The 17100-nt window shown below is 56.2% G+C and overlaps 2 protein-coding genes across 2 annotated transcripts; one reads left to right on the top strand and one right to left on the bottom strand.

The window, feature by feature from the left end:
* Positions 1–6246: 6246 nt before the first annotated feature.
* NCLIV_013840 (hypothetical protein) lies at positions 6247–11872 on the top strand (the record flags this gene model as incomplete). Its single annotated transcript, XM_003881574.1, has 11 exons — positions 6247–6830; positions 7177–7411; positions 7666–7792; positions 8159–8281; positions 8510–8643; positions 9129–9336; positions 9603–9700; positions 10042–10114; positions 10566–10689; positions 11038–11620; positions 11783–11872. The coding sequence occupies 11 exons, from the start codon at positions 6247–6249 to the stop codon at positions 11870–11872; spliced, it is 2379 nt and encodes a 792-aa protein (XP_003881623.1).
* Positions 11873–12772: 900 nt separating this feature from the next.
* Positions 12773–16462, bottom strand: NCLIV_013850 (conserved hypothetical protein; the record flags this gene model as incomplete). Its single annotated transcript, XM_003881575.1, has 3 exons — positions 12773–12801; positions 13534–13662; positions 14341–16462. The coding sequence occupies 3 exons, from the start codon at positions 16460–16462 to the stop codon at positions 12773–12775; spliced, it is 2280 nt and encodes a 759-aa protein (XP_003881624.1).
* Positions 16463–17100: the final 638 nt, after the last annotated feature.

Genomic DNA, 17100 nt, shown 5'->3' on the forward strand with positions numbered 1-17100 from the left:
GGTGCTGAGGAACCGACCTTTCGCGACTGCGTTTCCTAGAGTGGATTCTAAAGAGGAGGGAAGGATACTTGGAATTCTCCTCTGGTGATTCCTGTCGAAAATTGGTCCTACGCACTCTGTCGACAGATTTTTGGTTGCGCCAACATTTAGAGTCTTCTTCCTCTTTCACGCGATTCGTTTCCTGGTGTCTCTGTCTTCTGCAGCTACTGGAGGCATCGACGTCTTCAACTTCTAAGTGTTTCCCTCGAAGTGTGGTGTCCTATCGAACTTTCTGACCCTCCACTTCTCACTACTTTTTCTCTGCTTCTTGCTCTGACAATGTGTTTCTCCACTGTACTCGCCGTCCACCTGACGAGGTGAAGATCCATATTTCCTGCATTTCCGAATTCACCTCTCTCTTTTTACCTCATAGCTTCCAATGTGCCTCATTTTGCTTTGCCTTCTTTCTCTTAACTCCAAGACACCGCCACAGTCGTGCCACAATCTGGTCTTTTCTTGGCCTTTCTTACATCAGACGAAGGCAGGCAAAAAGCTTTCCTCTTCAGCTTCGCCCCGCTCGGCCTTCCATGAGAGAAAACGGTTTCTCACGATTTCTCTTTTCCATGATTCTGTTCGCGCCACTACATTCGAAAGCAACCGCCTTCCGAAATGCACATATCGATGTACCCGTGGAGAAGGTCAGCCACTGCACCCACGCAGGGGAGGCTACTCGCCACCTGGGTAATGGTCTTTATCGACATCATATATATATATGTATATATATATATATATTTATATTTCAACATTTACGCGTAGATGTATATATGCATGCAGGGAACTGTAAGAATCTGCATGCTTTCATTTTATTCCTTCGCAGGCAGGATTCGGGAGGGGGGGTCGTGAGCGACAAGGAAAACGAGCGATTGATCTACAGAGAGACCGCCTTCCCCTGTAAACCACTCTATTGATATGTAGAGATACATACATATTTCGAATTATTTATGCATGTATGCAATCATCGCTGCTGACGAAAATGTATCTCGCTCTTCATATAATATATATATATATATATATATATATGTCCGCATGAACACGAAGCCTTGACAAGTCGACTGCTTTTCGGAAGGGGGTTTGATGGCTCTATGGTATGCACAGTGTTTTTAAGTTCCTTTATGAAAGGGCGACCTCGGCTTTTGCAGGGGAGCCTTGAAGCGGAGAGCTGCTACGTCAGCTGCAAGTGGAATGTGCGATACCGCTTTAAGGTTTAGGCTGTGCAGAGACAGATCCCGCCCGTAGGTGCGTTGCTGGCCTATTGCTTACGTGTCGTTCTCCTCAAAGAGACGCTCTCTCGTGAACTCCAGAAAAAGCCGAGCAAATTCTGTGACTGGTGCGGCGTTTGCTCGCGCCTCTCCGTAACTGATGACGGCATCCTCGTTGCGTGTACGAGCGACACAGGTGAGGAACGAGAGAACGAGGGGAAGTGAAGACAGGGAGAAAGAGAGAAACAGTCTCTTGTCTGTGGAACGGACTCTGTGAGAGAGTGCCTGGCTCGACTCTCCAAGTTTCTCTCTGTCTTCTCTCTCTATCTCTGTCTCCCGTTCCGAAGTTCGTGTGTTGCACGTGACAAGCGACTGGACAAATCATGCGCCCGTTTACTCTTAACCCTGCTGGGTAGTCTGGCCTTTCCCCCTTTTCCTGGCCGCTTTGCTGAATCGCGGAAACCCCCCGGGTGGTGCGACGCCTCGCAATGTCGCGAGTTCGTTTCCACTTTTCGTACCAGAAACAGAGAATGCGTGCTCCGCGGAGCGCCGCCCATGACCCCGTTCGGGTGTTCCGAAGCACGGGGAAGAGCACGGGCTTTCTCTGCTTTTTTCCTTTCGTTCGTGAGAGTGTCTCTGTACCTGATGGCAGCGGGTTCCAAGACCGACGCAGAGCCTCGTCTTGAGTTCTGCCTCTCGCTGTTTTGCTTCGCGTGCCTCCTGCGCACTTCTTTCCTCCTCCCGCTTCTTCGACGCAGACGCAGGCCTCTCACATCCGTTCTCCATGATGACCGGAGCGAAGCAAAAAAAAAGGAGGCGAGAGGGAGAAGACGAACCAGGGACAGAGGAAGAGGCGCTTTGTCTTCGAGATTCGAGGAGGGTTAAGGACTTTCGTCTAGAAAAGGAAAAAATCTAGAGGCGACGCGTCGCTGCGGTCGCTGGCAAAGAGAAGGAAGGGTAGAGAGACGGAGTTTCTCTCAGAAAACTGGGACTTGCGGCGGTAGAAGAGAAAGTGGAAACGAGAGGAGGTGCGCGAACGTGCCAACTGGAAGAGAGCGTCACTGTCCCTTCGAAAAAACAGCGATACAAATATTAGGGACGACCGGACACATTCATATCTGTCTATATGGACAGCTAGACATATGTTGATGGAGTTACGCAGATCGACGAGGCCGAGACAGGCAACCACAAGAAAATATACAGTTCTGTATGCACATCTCGTTTCTTTCACTCCGAAAAGCGTATGTACTTGTTGCATCTGTGCATCTATTTGCGCCTGCCTATCTGACGTAACTGTATTTGCTGAGAAGCTTTGCGTGTTGGAAACAGTTCAATGGCACAGAAGGCAGGTCAACGCGTCACTGCTTTGTTTTTTTCTGCTCAACTGAGGAAAAACGGAGGTGGAAGCGGAAGCAGAGAGGGGTGAGGCCGAGTCAGGACCAGGAGGGAGTGGGCGAAGCGAACGACGACACGGCGTTTTCTGTGTGCGATATCTGTCTCTAGAGTTGAGTCGAAGCATGATTTCGCTGGGATCGAAAAACAGCCATTCTCGGCTGCTCACTTGAGGGGAGAAAGGAAAAGGAATTCGGCAGCTCTCTGGAGTGCTCTCGCCTCCTGACTCGTGTACAGACAGTCTCCCCAGCTCGAAGCTGACGGAGAAAGGCCGCGAGAAACCGAAGGGGTTTTGAGGGCGAGGAGACGGAGAAGAGACACATGAGAAGAGTGGAGAAGAAAAGGAAAAAGAGAGGGAAAGGGGGGGGAGAAGGTTTTTTTCTCAAAGACGGTCGTCGAAATTCCGCGTGTTTGAAGCCATCCGCAGAGCCTAGTTCAGACGGTTTTTCAGCGGGTGTATTGGCGCGTTGCCTTTTTCAGCTTGTCTGTTTGTAAGAATGGAGTGCATGAAAAGGGGCGGAAGGAAACGCTCTCGCCAATTCTAAAGAACTCCGCGATTGCTTTTCGCTTCGCTTTTGCGCGAAGAAACCGTTTTTCCTGGCTCCGCGAAGAACGCGCTGCGGGGCGGGCGCACCTCGCGAAGAACCCTTTCCTCGCCGGCGCCAGGTGTCGCTTTGCAGCCGCTTATACTTTTCGACGATCCGGAGACGGCCCAAAGCAGAAAACGAAGTGAGAAACAGGAGAAAGGGTAGCCAGGCGGCAAGTCCATCGCCACGCGTTTTCTACTCGGAGAAAGGTGAGGTGAAGTGTCGCTCTGGGGAGCTCTCGATAGGCTCAGGGCACACAAATCCTGCTTCCTCCCTATAGAAGCCTGATTTCCTTCGCCGACTGGCACAGATGTGTGATCGACACCAGCGCTTTCAACCCAGGACGCTCAGTCCATGTCTTTCCCCACTGCACTTATATATATTGACGCATCAATGCGTGTCTCTCATGTACGGAGAAGCGACATACCACTGACTGGGCCATGCTAGACAGCCACGAGCCAATAGATGCTCTATACGCAAGCGATGGATGGGAGACGAGGGGTCCAATGAGAATCGACGAGAGGGGAAGAGGCCGTCGCCTTTCAGCGAGTTGCTGATGGCCTGCGGCGCGAGACCCATTTAGGGCTGCCAGCCCAGCAGCGCCTGTGGCGAGACTGCCTTTTTCTTGGCCATTCGCTCTCACATTTATCGACGAAACGCGCAGAAAAGCCGAGCTTCACAGAGTGAGACACACGGAGAAGACTTCTGAGAGGGGTGAGAACGGATTGATCATCTCTGACAGAGTGCGCCGTCGTTGCAAAGAGAAAACGCGGTTTTCGGAAGATTCAAAAGACACCGCTTTACAGCAGGCAGTGGTGACTTGTCGTGGAAGCACAATAATGCGACTCCCGGACCTGGAGGCTTTCGGAGCTTCACCTGCCACGGACCATCTAGAAGTGCTCGAGAGCAGACCGGGGCCTACCCATATACACACAGACGTCGACGACGCGAACGGTTCGAGTCTTTTCACTTGACTCGGGTATGTGCATATATACGTATCCATATCTAGACCACGCTATGTAATGTGCATCTACACTATTTAGTGTATTTGCAGGTAGCAGATTACCAGTTGCACATTGAGAGGGGAGTGACAGCACACGCCAGGCGCTCAAGGGTACAAACAGCGGGTGTGGTCAAAAAGTGTGCCCGATGTGGATTTTCATTTCGTTCTCGGTAATGATTCTTTACGCCGTGTACGCTCGCTAGAGAGAGCAGCCTCGGCTCAAGTATGTGTCTCTGGATAGGAGACTCCCGATTGGTGCATTTCCGTGAAAGGTTCTCCCGTCCGAGGTTCCCCGCTCTCTAACGAACTTGCTACAGCTCCGCTTTTCCTCACAAGAACTGGAGGTTCCTTGACCGATTTTTTCTCGGGACTGCCTGCGTCCCGAAGGGCAAAGCTCCCAAGCTGGGCTGGTGTCACTCTCGCAAACTTCAGCTGTCTCTTTGAATTCTGTCTTCGGAATCCTGTGTAGGTTCCGTTTCATCAGGTTCTAAACGCGAGAGGCGGATCGGCGTCTGGGCTCGAACCTCTGATTTTCCGAAAGGCAGCGATTGTATCACGCGCCGTTTCCAGAGTACTTGAGTCGCGGGCTTCCGGCTCCTGGAGAGGTGCCGGGGAGGAGAGCTGTCGGTTTCCGTGTGTTCACACGCGACAGCATCTCTTGGCGGTTATTCGAAGAACGTCTCTCTGTCACTCCGACACACCACCTAATGGAGATATTTGCGGCGAAGCCCATTTGCTTCTTTTGGAACGGAGGAAACTCCAGAAAAGGCTAACTCGGGCAGGATCCAGCCGCTGTCGATTTCAGCAGCGCGACGCCAGAGGCCGGGCTCGAGTGACTGCAAGGAGGGTTTTTCCCTTTTCTCGGGAACTGCATGCACGCCAGGATCTTGGTCTCCGTATTGGAAACGCTGCGGGAGAGACAGTCCTTTTTACCCAGCGAAAGCGGCCCATTTTCGTTTCCTCTGTCGACTTCTTCACCGGTGAGTTTCCCCCAAATCGGACATCCTGTCTTGGGGTGTACCTACACCTGGAGGGCGACTGTCCATGGGACTCGCCTTTTGGTTCCTCTCTGGTTCGTCCTCAGTGTAGCCGTTTCGCGCAAATCTCAGAGCCATTGCTCCCCTCTCCACTTGATATTTCTTATTCGTTGTTTCTCGCCCTTGCGACGCCCAGGACGCGCTGTCTGACACCAACTGGGCCTTTCCATTCCGTGCTTTTAGTAAACGACAGACTCTCGCCGACTCCCGAGCCGTTCGACGCCCAGACAACTAACGTGTTTCTCGTCCACATGCGCGTTCGTCTTCCTGATCCCGACACGGCGGCTCGTTCTTTTCGCTTTCTGTCGCGTCGAGTTCCACGGAGAGAGGGGCTCCTACATGCGCAGCCCCTCTGGCGCGTCGCGTTCGTTCCTCCTTTTCGACGGATGCACACGGCGGTTTTGTCGTCAGATCGCAGGGCGCTTCTCGGTTTTCCTGCCTCGCGAGACGCGAACGAAAGACCAGAGGCTGAGTGAGGGCAATCTCGTAATTCGCGTTCCGTCCTGCCGCTCCTCTGCCTGTCCTTTTGTCCGTGTGCTGTGAAAAAAAGCCGAATTCACTCCGCGCCGGCGGTGACCCGCTTCGTGATTCTTCCCTGCAACTTCGGGGATCTTCTTCGCCGGTTTCGTACCGAGAAACCCTTTTTCGTGTCCATTGTGGGCCGGGCGTTTCTCAGGACTCGCCGAGTCTCCAAACCGTTGTTCATCTTCTCCGAAACTCTTGCTGCGTAATTTCGCTTCTCCGTGCCTGTGAAAGCCGCACGGTCTGATCCCACCCGAAGCGGAAGCGCGCTATTCGCCGCCCCGGGTTTTCTCTTTTTCGTCTCCTTTTTCTTCCCGTGCCTGCCTCCTCTTCTCCGCGCGGTCCCGCGCAGTAAAGCCGGCTGTTGCCTCGTCTCCTGTCGGATTTTCGCCGTCATTCTCTCTGTAGAAAGCACTCCTGACCCTTTGCGCCTTTCCCCGCGTTTCGCCTCGCCGTGTCTGAGCACTATGTCGAGCGACTCGTCGCTTCCGTCTCAGCATGGCTACCTCGCCTCTGCTCCTCCGACGCAGGAAGGTACGCGGCCTGCAGGCGTCCCAGACGCCGCTACAAAGGCGAGTAACGGACACAGCTTCTCTTCCGCGTCGCCGTGGGAAGGGGGCGACGCCGAGGAGTCTCCGTCTGCGGGGAAAGGCGAGAGCAAGCGCGCGTTCGCCCCGGCCGAAGGCGTAGACAGCGCCAAGCGTCTGCGCGTCGATGCGGGGCAGTCAGAGCCGCAAGAAGACTTTCCGCTGCCTCCCGAAGCCATGCGACCGTTCGCGCCGATCGACCTCGCCAAGGCCGGAGGAGCCTCCGTTCTCCACTGTACACCCGACGCGTCGCTGCTCTCTCCTCTCCCCAAGAACGCCGACGCTGGCGCGTCACGGCCCTCCTCTGGTGACGCGACGCGAGGGACCTCACCGCTCGGCGTTGAAGAGGAGGAGACAGACAGAGGCGCTACCGGCCAAGGCTCAGGTGGAGGTACGGCCCCCAGCGGGGCGATGGGCAGAAGGGGAGAAAATAAGCCAGTCGAAGTCGCCCCAAATGTCACCAGGTAGGACGAAAGGAGCAGGGCAAACGAGAGAAGGAAGAGCGAACGACGCGGCAGGAAGGAAAGTCATCCCTGCATTACTTTTGGAGCGCCTTTTAGTGAACTCTGCACGCACAAACGCGCCAGACTCGATCGGTGTGCGCGACTTCGGTGTCGAGCCCGAGACACAAACGGTCGCCGAGTCTCCCTCTTTGAATCTGCGCACATCGGCTACCGAACGGCTGCGACACAAGATCTCTGCATGCAGGCGGTCTGCCTTGCTGGACCGGCCTGTTGCGTGCGTTCTGTGTGGGGAGCGAAAAAGCGAGATGGTTTGCCGCAGCGCGTTGCCATGCTCTTGGCCCGTCAGACTCCCGCCCTACGACAAAAACGTGACGTCTTCGATCCTCGTTTCCAAGGCGACGTTCGACACAGTCAGTCTGCCCTCAGAGGAGTTCCGCGAGCGCCTCGAGGCGCCTTTATCTGGAGCCGTCAAGGAAGAGGAGACAGAGAAAGACAAAGAGAGCGAGGGCGAGAGTCTCTTGGGCCTCCCGGATCGTCCTCCTGTCCCTCTCGACGAAGCGAAACTGCGAGAACGCGAAGAGGTAGGTCGCGCCGAGGCCAGATCGCGGCTTTGGAGATTTTTCACAGTCGGAAACCGCGCCGTAGCCATGTGTAGAGAAAGCGAAGTGCTGGACCCAAATGGGACGAAAGGAAGCACTCGCTCGCAATTTTAAAAACAACGTGAATACCCCGGCAGGACAGTGGAGCCGAAACCTTCCACCTGGCGATCTTCCCTCCCGTGCTGGACGTTCTTGTTTCTGTGGAGAGTTTTTTGTCCGCGTGTCTCTCTCTCCAGGAGGCGTGGCGTCTCGCGCAACAGAAGGAGGGACGCGAGCCGTACAAACTCCCAAGCTGCAGCGCCTGGTTTGACGAGACCAAGATTGGAGCGATTGAACAGGATCTTTTGCCGACTCTGTTTGTCGGTGAGTCTTGAAACGCATGCAATTCCGTCGCCTCTCGAGGACGTAGGGGAACTCGTTCTTCGGAAGACAGCACACGCCCAAATCGTTTTCCCGTTTTCTACCGAGATGGACCTCTCTCCCGACGAGTGAAGGCGTCGATCGCTGTCTGATCCCATGCCCAACCGTGCACCGTCTCCAGTTTTCTCTGCCTGTCTCGCTGCGTCGCGCGTCCTGTCTGTCTGGACTGCGCGACGCACCTTCATCGTTCGCGGTGCCTCGCAGACCTGCGCGCTGGGAGGCGTTTTGATTTTGGAGCGCGGAAGCGAGTCAACTTCGCTTCGGACTGCGGAGCATGTGAACGTTTTTTCCGACATTTCGCAACTGCAGACTCCGCGTTAACGGCCAGCGAACGCGAGGAACGCTACTTCCAACTTCGCCAGGCCATCGTCAGCCTCTACCGCAGTGACCCCACAAAGTATCTCTCCTTCTCCGAGTGCCGAAGAGCCATCGGTGAGTTGCGTGTGGATCTACTCTCCATTTCTTGTCTCGCTTCTCTTCCCTTCTGCTTCTCCACGCGCGTGTGATTTCTCTCTGTTTCCCTCCGTTTTCCTGACCTTGTCGATTCCGACCGTCTTCGTCCCCGTCTCCCCCTTCGTCTTCTCCACTCTCTCCTCTTTCGCGTGCCTCCCTTTCCGGGTGAAAGTGAGTGCATGCGCCGTGTCTTTCTTCCTTGTTCAGCGGCTGACGCGGCGTTGCTGCTGCGAGTTCATAGCTTCTTGGACTACTGGGGAGTCATCAACTTCCAAGCGGACCCCGCGACGATCCCGAGCGCCGTGGCCCGACGGAAAGATCTTCTGCTCAAAGACATCCAGGTACTCTCTCCACACAGACCCTACCATCTCCTGAATGTTTCGCGCTACACACACAGGCAGGCGTATCTAGAAATATGCATGCGTACACATACACATACAAACATATATATATGTATATATATATGTATAGTGGAACTGTGCAGTGACGGCGCGCACGGGCTCTTGACGTTTCAGAGTTCCTGGCCTACGCGAAGGCTTTCTTTTCTCCCGTGTTTTCTTTGCTTCCGGTATTTACATCGGCATGAAGAGAGCGCGCCGCCCTGCTACACACAAAAAGGGACAAATGTGGATAGGCCTATCTCTCTCTGTACGAGCATGCAAAAAGCAGGAGGCTTTCTACACCTCTGTAGATGTATCTCCATTTCTTGGTGTGGTGTGTGTGTGGATATTCACACGGTAGGACTGTCACATACACATGTCCATTAGCAAGCGTGTAGCTGCGAGTCTTGTGGAGCTGTCGGGTGCACATTTCTGTGTCTTGGCAGGCTGTGCAGAAGAGCGGAGAGGCCTCTCGACTTCCTGGCGACAACGCGGATGCAGCTTCAGGAAAATCGCCGGCCTCGCTAGCGGGTTCTTCGTCATGCAGCCTCGACGACAGTCCAGCCACAGGAGGCGCTGGACCTTGGAGATGCGCTGCATGCGGCAAAATCTGTCTTTACTCGTACTACGTGCTCCGTCCGGGCGGTTCTCCCGGTGAGCGCGAGAGGAGACAGAAAGCCTTTTTCGGTTCAAGGCAACGTTTGCTCTTTGGTTCTTTCCCGCGTCTCTTTTCTCCATTTTCATCTTCTTCCTCGCTTTCGTGTCTTGCGAGGAAAGGGCTTTCCTCCGCCCTTCCGCGTCCTCGTCTTTGTCTTGTCGCCGTCTCTCGCGGTCTCCGCTTTGTCCTCGTCTCTCTACGGGTTTTCTGGCTTCTCTTTTAAATCTGCTTCTTTTGACTCCCCTCTTGTCTTTTTCGGCAGGCATCTCCTTGGGAGTTTTGGACAAGTGTGTCTGGTGCTTAAAGTGCTTCGCCGACGGCCGCTACCCTCCCGTCCTCACCGAGCGCAACTTCTTGAAGGTACAGAACTGAGGTTTTTTCAGTTTTCTCTCTTGAAGTTGATATTTTCCTGGCAGCGTTCATCTTTCTCTTTCAAGGCAGGCGAAAGACCGAGCGACGCTGCGCCTTGTTTTTTTTCGCTGTTTCAGTTCCCACTTTCTCTTTTCTTTCGCCCCCTCCCCTCCCCTGTGTTTGTCTTTCCTACGTCGTGCTTTTCTGTAGTGTCTACCGTTCTCCTTTCCTTTTTCTCACCTCGTTCTCGGCGTCCCTTCACCCCTCTTTACTCGCTCTCGCCTTTGTTGCGTTCCTTTCTCGTTTCAGTTCCTTTTCTTTCCTGCTTGCTTCCTGTCGGGTCTTGCCAGGTGGGGCTTCCGCTCCTGGGCAGCGACGGAAAGGACGGCAAATGGACGCTCGAGGAAACCGAGCGACTGATTGGTAAGAGGCGCATGCAGGCGATATACAGCAATTCCGGAAACTGGGACAAGCCTGCGTGTGGCGAAGAAATTCGCCGATCCGCAGCACAGCGCCATCTCCCGCACGGCGCCTGTGTAGAGACGCGTCGAAGCGCCTCGTGGAGGCGCGGGGCTCGGCGGCCGCGCAGCCGTCTAGCGGAAACCCGGGGAAGGCAGCCTGCGAGGCGGCAGTGCTGGAGAAGCGTCACGATGCATGCAAAGAAAAGCAAAAGACAGAACGGCCGAAACAGGGAGCGCGAATCCCCCGCGGAAAGGTCTCCTGCAGAGAAGCACAAGTGGTGGAGTGTTTCCTCTCAGACGCGCCCGCACGCAGTCGCGGGGCTCGTCTTCTTGCCTTTTCTTCCGTCTCTTTTCCCGCCATTCTTTTCTCGCTCGGCACGCTTCTTCACGTTTTTGTTTCCTGCTTTCTCTAGAGGGCATTGAAAGGTATTTGAACGACTGGAACGAGGTGGCCGCGTTCGTGGGAGGAGGTCGGACCGCCCAGATGTGCGTCGAGCGGTTCATTCAGCTACCGATCCAAGAGCCGCTGCCTTCTCGGTGAGTCTTTTGCTTGTTCGCCTTTTGCCTTTTTCGGATGTTTTCCCCTCCTGCCCTTCTTCTAGGTCGTCGCCTCGAAGTCGAGAGAACCTCGCGCCGGCCGCAGGTGTGCGTGTGCGCAGGCGGCCAAACGTGTCCGCCAGGTGCCGAGCGTTTGGAAGTGTTTCCCGTTTTTCGGTTTTCGCGTGTGATCGGAAGCCGTGTGGCGAGTCGGCGTGCGTCCGCGTCTTGTCCGGAGAGTCTGCGCTTCGCCGCGAACGGCCTGTCGCGACATCCCCCGTGCGCCCGCCCCACAAAGTCTGCAGAGATCGCGTGACTGTCCACGGCGGTTTTCGCTTTCCTGCTCAGCAGCGCTGGCGAGGACGCTGGCCCCTTCCTCCACTTCAAGAATCCGCTGCTGTCGCTCCTCGCCTTCCTCGCCTCCACCGTCCACCCGTCGATCGCCGCAGCCGCCGCGCGCGCCGCTCTCCAAGAGGCCGTTGACCTGCTCGGGGACAAGGAGACACCGACGGAGACAGGGGAGACGGGGGAGACGGAGGGCGAGTGGGCAGGCGGAGGGCGCGAGGCGAACGGAGTGGAAAAGTCGCGCGCCAGAGTCGCTGCCAAGAAGGAAGACGGCGAGGCGGAGAGCAGGAGTGCGGCGGAGAAGGCGAAAGAGACGGAGAAGGAGAAGAAAGAGAAGATCAACGAGAGGCCGTGGCAGGCGAATCCCGAGAACAAGGGTTTGATTGCAGACCGGGACTTGCAAGCGGCGTGCGCGACGGCGCTTGCAGCTGGCGCGACTGAGGCTCGGACTCTGGCGAAAGTCGAGGAGAAGGAGATCGGCGAGTTGATGAGTGAAATTGTGAAGCTCCAACTGGAGAAACTCGAACTGCGCATGCACAAGATGCAGATCCTCCAGTCCCGAATTGCTCGAAGCAAGACCGCCATGGTACGTCTTTCCGTTCTTCGCATTCATTTTTCTCTGCGTCGGCGTTTCTCTCTGGTCCTCTTTCGTCCTCGTTTTTTTTGTCTTCGCTCTTCTTTCGGGCGGTGAAGCCTAGGACTGACGGAAGAGAAAACGCTGGCGCGATCCTTGTCTCTGTGTCTCCAGGAGAACAAATTCGCCCAGTTGCTCAACGAGCACAAAGACCTCGCGGCGGAGTTGGCGAAGACGAAAGAAGCTGCGCTGGCGGCGCTTTAACTCTTTGGCTGCTCTCAAGAACGCGACTCGAAGCCTTTGCTGATTCCTCAGCGCAGTGCTCGAGAGGGAGAAAAAGGAGCAACGGTCCCAGCTCGGGTTCTCTTGGGAGAAGGTTCCCGACGGAGACGGCGTGCAGTCGATGCCGCTGCCGTTTCGGTTTTTTGTTTCCTTCTCTCCACTCTGAGACGCGCGCGAGGTGCCGTACTGGGAGAGCACACTTTGGAGCGTCTTCGCTGGGGTCGAGACGCAGGTTGGTTTTTTCGCCCTTTGCTTTTTTTTTTTTCTCGGTGCGTTTCTGCGAACTTCCCTGTCAGTGCCCGAACGTCTTCGCGTTTCCATGCTCGGCCTTGCGGACCGGAGTCTACGGCCGTTTCGATCGCCCTGGAAAGACGGGTAGTGTGCCGCAAGGTTCGCGAGTAATCTTGAAGTGACAAGGAAGTTTCGTCGTGAAAAAAGGACGCAACGCTCGGAGAGAAGCTGCCGCCTCTTGTCCAGGAAATCCGAGCGGTCGCGGGTGTACTGACAGCCCGGGCGAGGGCACTGCATGTGCGACTTCTCGCCTGTCTCTGCTCTCCGCTCGACCTTCCTTCTCGTCACTTCACAGTGCCACGCTTCCCGGAATCCGATTGCTGTTCGATAGATAAAGCCACATGTGTAATATATACACATACCTATATGTATATATATCTACATATGCATATATATATCTGTGTGTATATGTATCTATATGTCTATGTATTTTATATGCTTGAGTGGCGATGGGATCGGTAGGACTGGAGTGGCCGCTGCGTCTTGAATGTCAGCAGCGAAGAGTCGAGGCGCAAAGGAGCGAGGCACACGCGGAGCCTTCTCTGCTGGAGTTTAAAAGCTTCCATTTTAGTCACTCCCGAGTTTCTCATTTTATTTCTCCTCGCCCACCTTATAAAAAACTTGGAAACAGCCGTATCCCGCGCACACTCATGTATTCTATACATATATAAAAGTATACAGATAAAAACGGACGGACATATAGACAGAAAGATGAGATATATACACGTACATGCAAATCTATAATCGAAAACGATGTATCTGTGAATGCGTGCTTTGAAGTGAACCACGTATGGATCCTTACGAGGATCCGTTTCCCCGTCCACGTTCGTATAAATGTGCATCTGTGGATTTCTGCTGCTACCAGAAGCGCCGCCCCCGCGAGATATACGGGTAGCAGAATGAACATGCATGCAGAGGCAGCCTCACACATTGCACCCGAGTCTCTCCCGGTCACTGATAAAAGTGCGCCAAGATCCCGCCTGTTGACTTGTGAACTTCGTCGGCGAGAGTGTGTTTCCGAAAAAGCGCACGCAAACACGCCTGCCAGCCCTGCGCGAGCGAAAGGAAAAAGGCGTCAGCTTTTGAGGCGAAAGAAACACGTGATGAGGGCAATGAGACTCTCAGAGACTGGAAGGCGGAAAAAGTGGGTCGGATCTACCCGGAGCGGAGCCAAGCAAAAGAGTCTTCGACGTCTCGCCACCGCGCAAGTTCGGCTGCGCGTTGCGTTCTCCCGAAAGATCTCAAAAAATCTTCAAACAACGTTCTGGAACGCGCAACGGGGTTTCTCACAGACCGCCTTTCGGCGCACCTCCCCCCACAGCACACTCGTCCGTCCGTTTCGTGTGTCTCACCTGCGCCAACGAGGCTGTCTCCTTCCTCTCTTTGCCTGTTTCGCTTCTCTCCTTTGTCTCCTCTCTTTCGTCCTTCCCCCGTTACTTTGTCAGCCTCGCTCACTGCCGCGTGCACATCATCGCCAAGTCCTGTGTGTGAGAGAGAAGAGGAAGAAAGAGAACAAGAGGAAGAAGATTTTCCCTTTTCGGAGAAACATGCGGACGATTCGGAAGACTTCGTGCGGTCCCTTTCTGGATCGAAAGAGGAAACCGAAGTCGAGCAGGACGACACGGAACGACGCCATTCGTCTGAGGGCTCTTCCGTCTTGAACGGGGAAGGCACACGCGTTTCGAGTTCTCCCGAGGAGGCAGAAGAGCTCGAGGCATGCGCGCCGTGCCACACGCAAGAGGTGGCCTCGTTCGAAAGCGGAGGAAGCGCGTGAAGAGGAGAAGAAAGAGACGAAGCAGCAACCGAAGATGAGGGAAGAGGAGACGAAGGCACAGAAGACGAAAGAGAAGCCGAGCGAAGAGGCGAAGAGGGAAGAGAAGAAGGAGAAGGAATAGGAGAAGGAAGGGAAGTTGAGGGGCGCGGAGGACGAGAAGACGGCCGCGAGGAAGAAGTTGCGCTTTCCATCGAGTCAGCAGAAATCTGGTGTGCCGGCGACTCGGCACTGTCGCCTCGAGAAGTCGAGGACAACGCGCTTCCTGTTGAGTTCGTCTGCCGACTTTGCTGAGACTCTCTTTGGAGCGAATCTGTCCCAGAAACAGAGACTGCCGAGAACGGATGTGAACTGCTGGCCGCATGCAGGCGCGTCCCGTCCTCCTCACGAGCGAGACGGCGCTGCGCCTGCTCAAGTGCCTCCAGAGAGACGCGAGGAAGTGGGAGAGACGAGAGATACCTGCCGGCCCTCTCAAGGCGCTCGCGCCGAGCCGCCACGCGAAGCAGAAACTCGCACAGGGTGCGCTGCTGAGCATTCAGCCGCGCAGGCGACGGAAACCACCTGCGCGACGACAGATGTCGAGAAGACGGCCTGTTCCCTTCGCCCTCCACGCTTTCTGAGCAGAGTTCGCCGGTGTTGCGCGTGGCGGTCTGGTCGTCCGTTCGCGTCTCTCTCTCAGCCTCGGTGGCTGCCCCGTCTCTTCTGCTCCCTTCCTCTCCACCGGTCGCGCTCCGAATTTTTTTCGGGCTCTGAGAATCATGAGACAAGGAAGACGAACAGAGAGACGAAGCAGATTCGCGGACGGAAGGCGCGAGAGACGCGTCATTTCGAGAGCCTTGATCCTGGTCGGGACTCTGGAGAGGCGACTCGCCAGTGCCGTGACAGCTGGGAGAAACGGCGACGGCACGGCCGCTCCCTGGACGGTGTCGCAGCGCCTGTCTGTGAGTTGAAGTCTTTTCGGCCGCGCGAGAAGGCGACCGCGGAGGCCCAGCAGCGGCAAAAGGTGAGCTCGTCGGCAGATCTGCGCGCAGTGCCGCCGATCCTGTCTCGCGTGCGCTCTCGGCAGCTTTGCGCGGGACTGTCTCTGCCAGCGTTTTCCGCAGTTTCCCTGGCCTCGCATCGCTCGCGCCGCCCCAGTCCGGTCGAGGAAGCGAGGCGAGCTGTCTCTGGAGCAACGCATCGGCGAGGCTCCGCTGGAAAGCTGCTTGGTCGATCACCGTGATCACTCCCGACGCGCCAAACCCTCCACGTGCGTCCACGTCGAGGATGCGCAGTCGCTTGAAACCTGAAAATTCCTCGTCTGAGTCGGATTCTCCTCCACAGGTCGGCGACTCGCTGAACGGTCCCCATCGCCGGGGACGCGGGGACGTCGGGCGAGTCGCGACGGGGCAAAAGGCCGCAACGCATGCACACCCCGCAAGTGCGTGGGAGACGCCGAGCGCCTGCGCGCCGCCGTCCTGGGCACAAAGGCCCTCGCGATCGAGCCGAGACGCATCGCACCGGCAGCAGGCAGAAAACCTTCCCGACTCCACGCATGGGGCGAGAAGAGGCGGGGAGGGGCCGCCGTCTCGCCAGCACTCGCACCACGCTCCGCTGTACGTACACTCGGGCGCGTCGAAGCCTGCACGTGTTTTTGCCGGGAGGCCTCGCCGACTTGCCAGGACGTCTTCGCAGCGCTCTTCTCTGCCGCTCGCCCAACCCGCCCGCACGAGGCGCGACTCCTGGGGGACGCAGGCACTCGGCGGCTCTTCCGTAGGAAACCAAGACGAGAAAGATGGAAGAGAAGGCGAGAAAGACGAAAGAGACTCCCGCGAGGAGGCGGCCATGCAGTGCTTCTCGTCGAACTCTGGAAGGCCGTTTCTGCGGAGGGTTTGTGGAGCATGCTCGGGCTTCTGTCGCGCGCGCACGTCACCGCCCTTTCGCTCTTCCTCGGACACGCGATCTTTGCTGGAAATATCCTCGCCGTCTTTGCTGGAAGCTTCCTCGCCGTCTTTGCTGGCACGATCCTCGCCGTCTTTGCTGCAAGTTTCCTCGCCGTCTTTGCTGGCACGATCCTCGCCATCTTGGCTGGCACGATCCTCGCCGTCTTTGCTGGAAGTCTCCTCTCCTGTCTTCCTCGTCGTAGCCGGCCCCTGGCCTGCCTCGCGGTCCTTCCTCGCGAGGTGCGAGGCGCGCCTCCCCGTGGCGAGGGAGGACAAAGCAGCCTTCTTCCTGGACAGCGGGCAGCTCGTCTTCTTCCGCTTCTTCGCTGCTCCCTCCCGCGAAGCGCTCGACAGTCGCGAGGCACGCAAGAAGTCTGTGCGCGTCTCGCCTTTCTTTTTGCGGACAGCGCGTTTCTCTTCTCTCTCCAACCCGCTCGCGCGCTTCGCACGACGCAACGCACTCGAGGAAACCGGGTCTCGCCCGTTCCCATCTTGGCGTAACGCCAGCGAGGACTGCGTCGCCGAAGCGGTTGCTTTGCTCTTTGCGCGCCGCGCGGGCGTCTTCGCGCTCTTCTCCGACCGAGCCATCCGGGTGTCTCTCCAGATTCGCGGCAGGCGACTGCTCGCAACAATAGGCCGTGGCGTGCTCCCAGAGGCCGTGGTGGCCGAGCGCAAGTCGCCCTCAAGGTGAAGCAGCGAGAGACTCTTTCACGAGGGGCGAAGAGACGGGGAAAGGCCGAACGCGGATCCCGCAGAAACACAGCACATGTATGTGTATACACCTGTAGAAGTGGAGACTCCTACGTATAAATGCGTACATATGCGTTAAAGTAAATGTGCAAATGCATATGAACAGGCAGGCGCATTCGAGCACGGACATGAGCGCGGACGGAGAGATGCACCATCTGAGCGTGTGTGTGAGGATGGTAGAGAATTCAAGGAAGGGAAGAAAACGGAGTTCCGAATTCTGGAAATCGTGTAGTCGATGACATCGGTTCCCTGGTGATCAGCCCTTTGGTTTCTTCCTTTTCCTCCGGAGAGGAAAAGAGCGTTCGTTCCCGACAAAGCTCCTCGTCTCCCCGGTGACCCCGGACGTGTGCTGTACAAGGAAATCTCGGGAACGAGAGGGCGTTCGCGCTTGGCTGTCGGCGACGAGGCAGGAAAAAGGATTTTGCTCACTTTCCACGGAACACCGGTGGAGAAGCTGGAGCGGAGAGTGGAACGGA

This window comes from Neospora caninum, chromosome V (genome assembly GCF_000208865.1).
Source record: "Neospora caninum Liverpool complete genome, chromosome V".
NCBI lineage: Eukaryota > Apicomplexa > Conoidasida > Eucoccidiorida > Sarcocystidae > Neospora > Neospora caninum.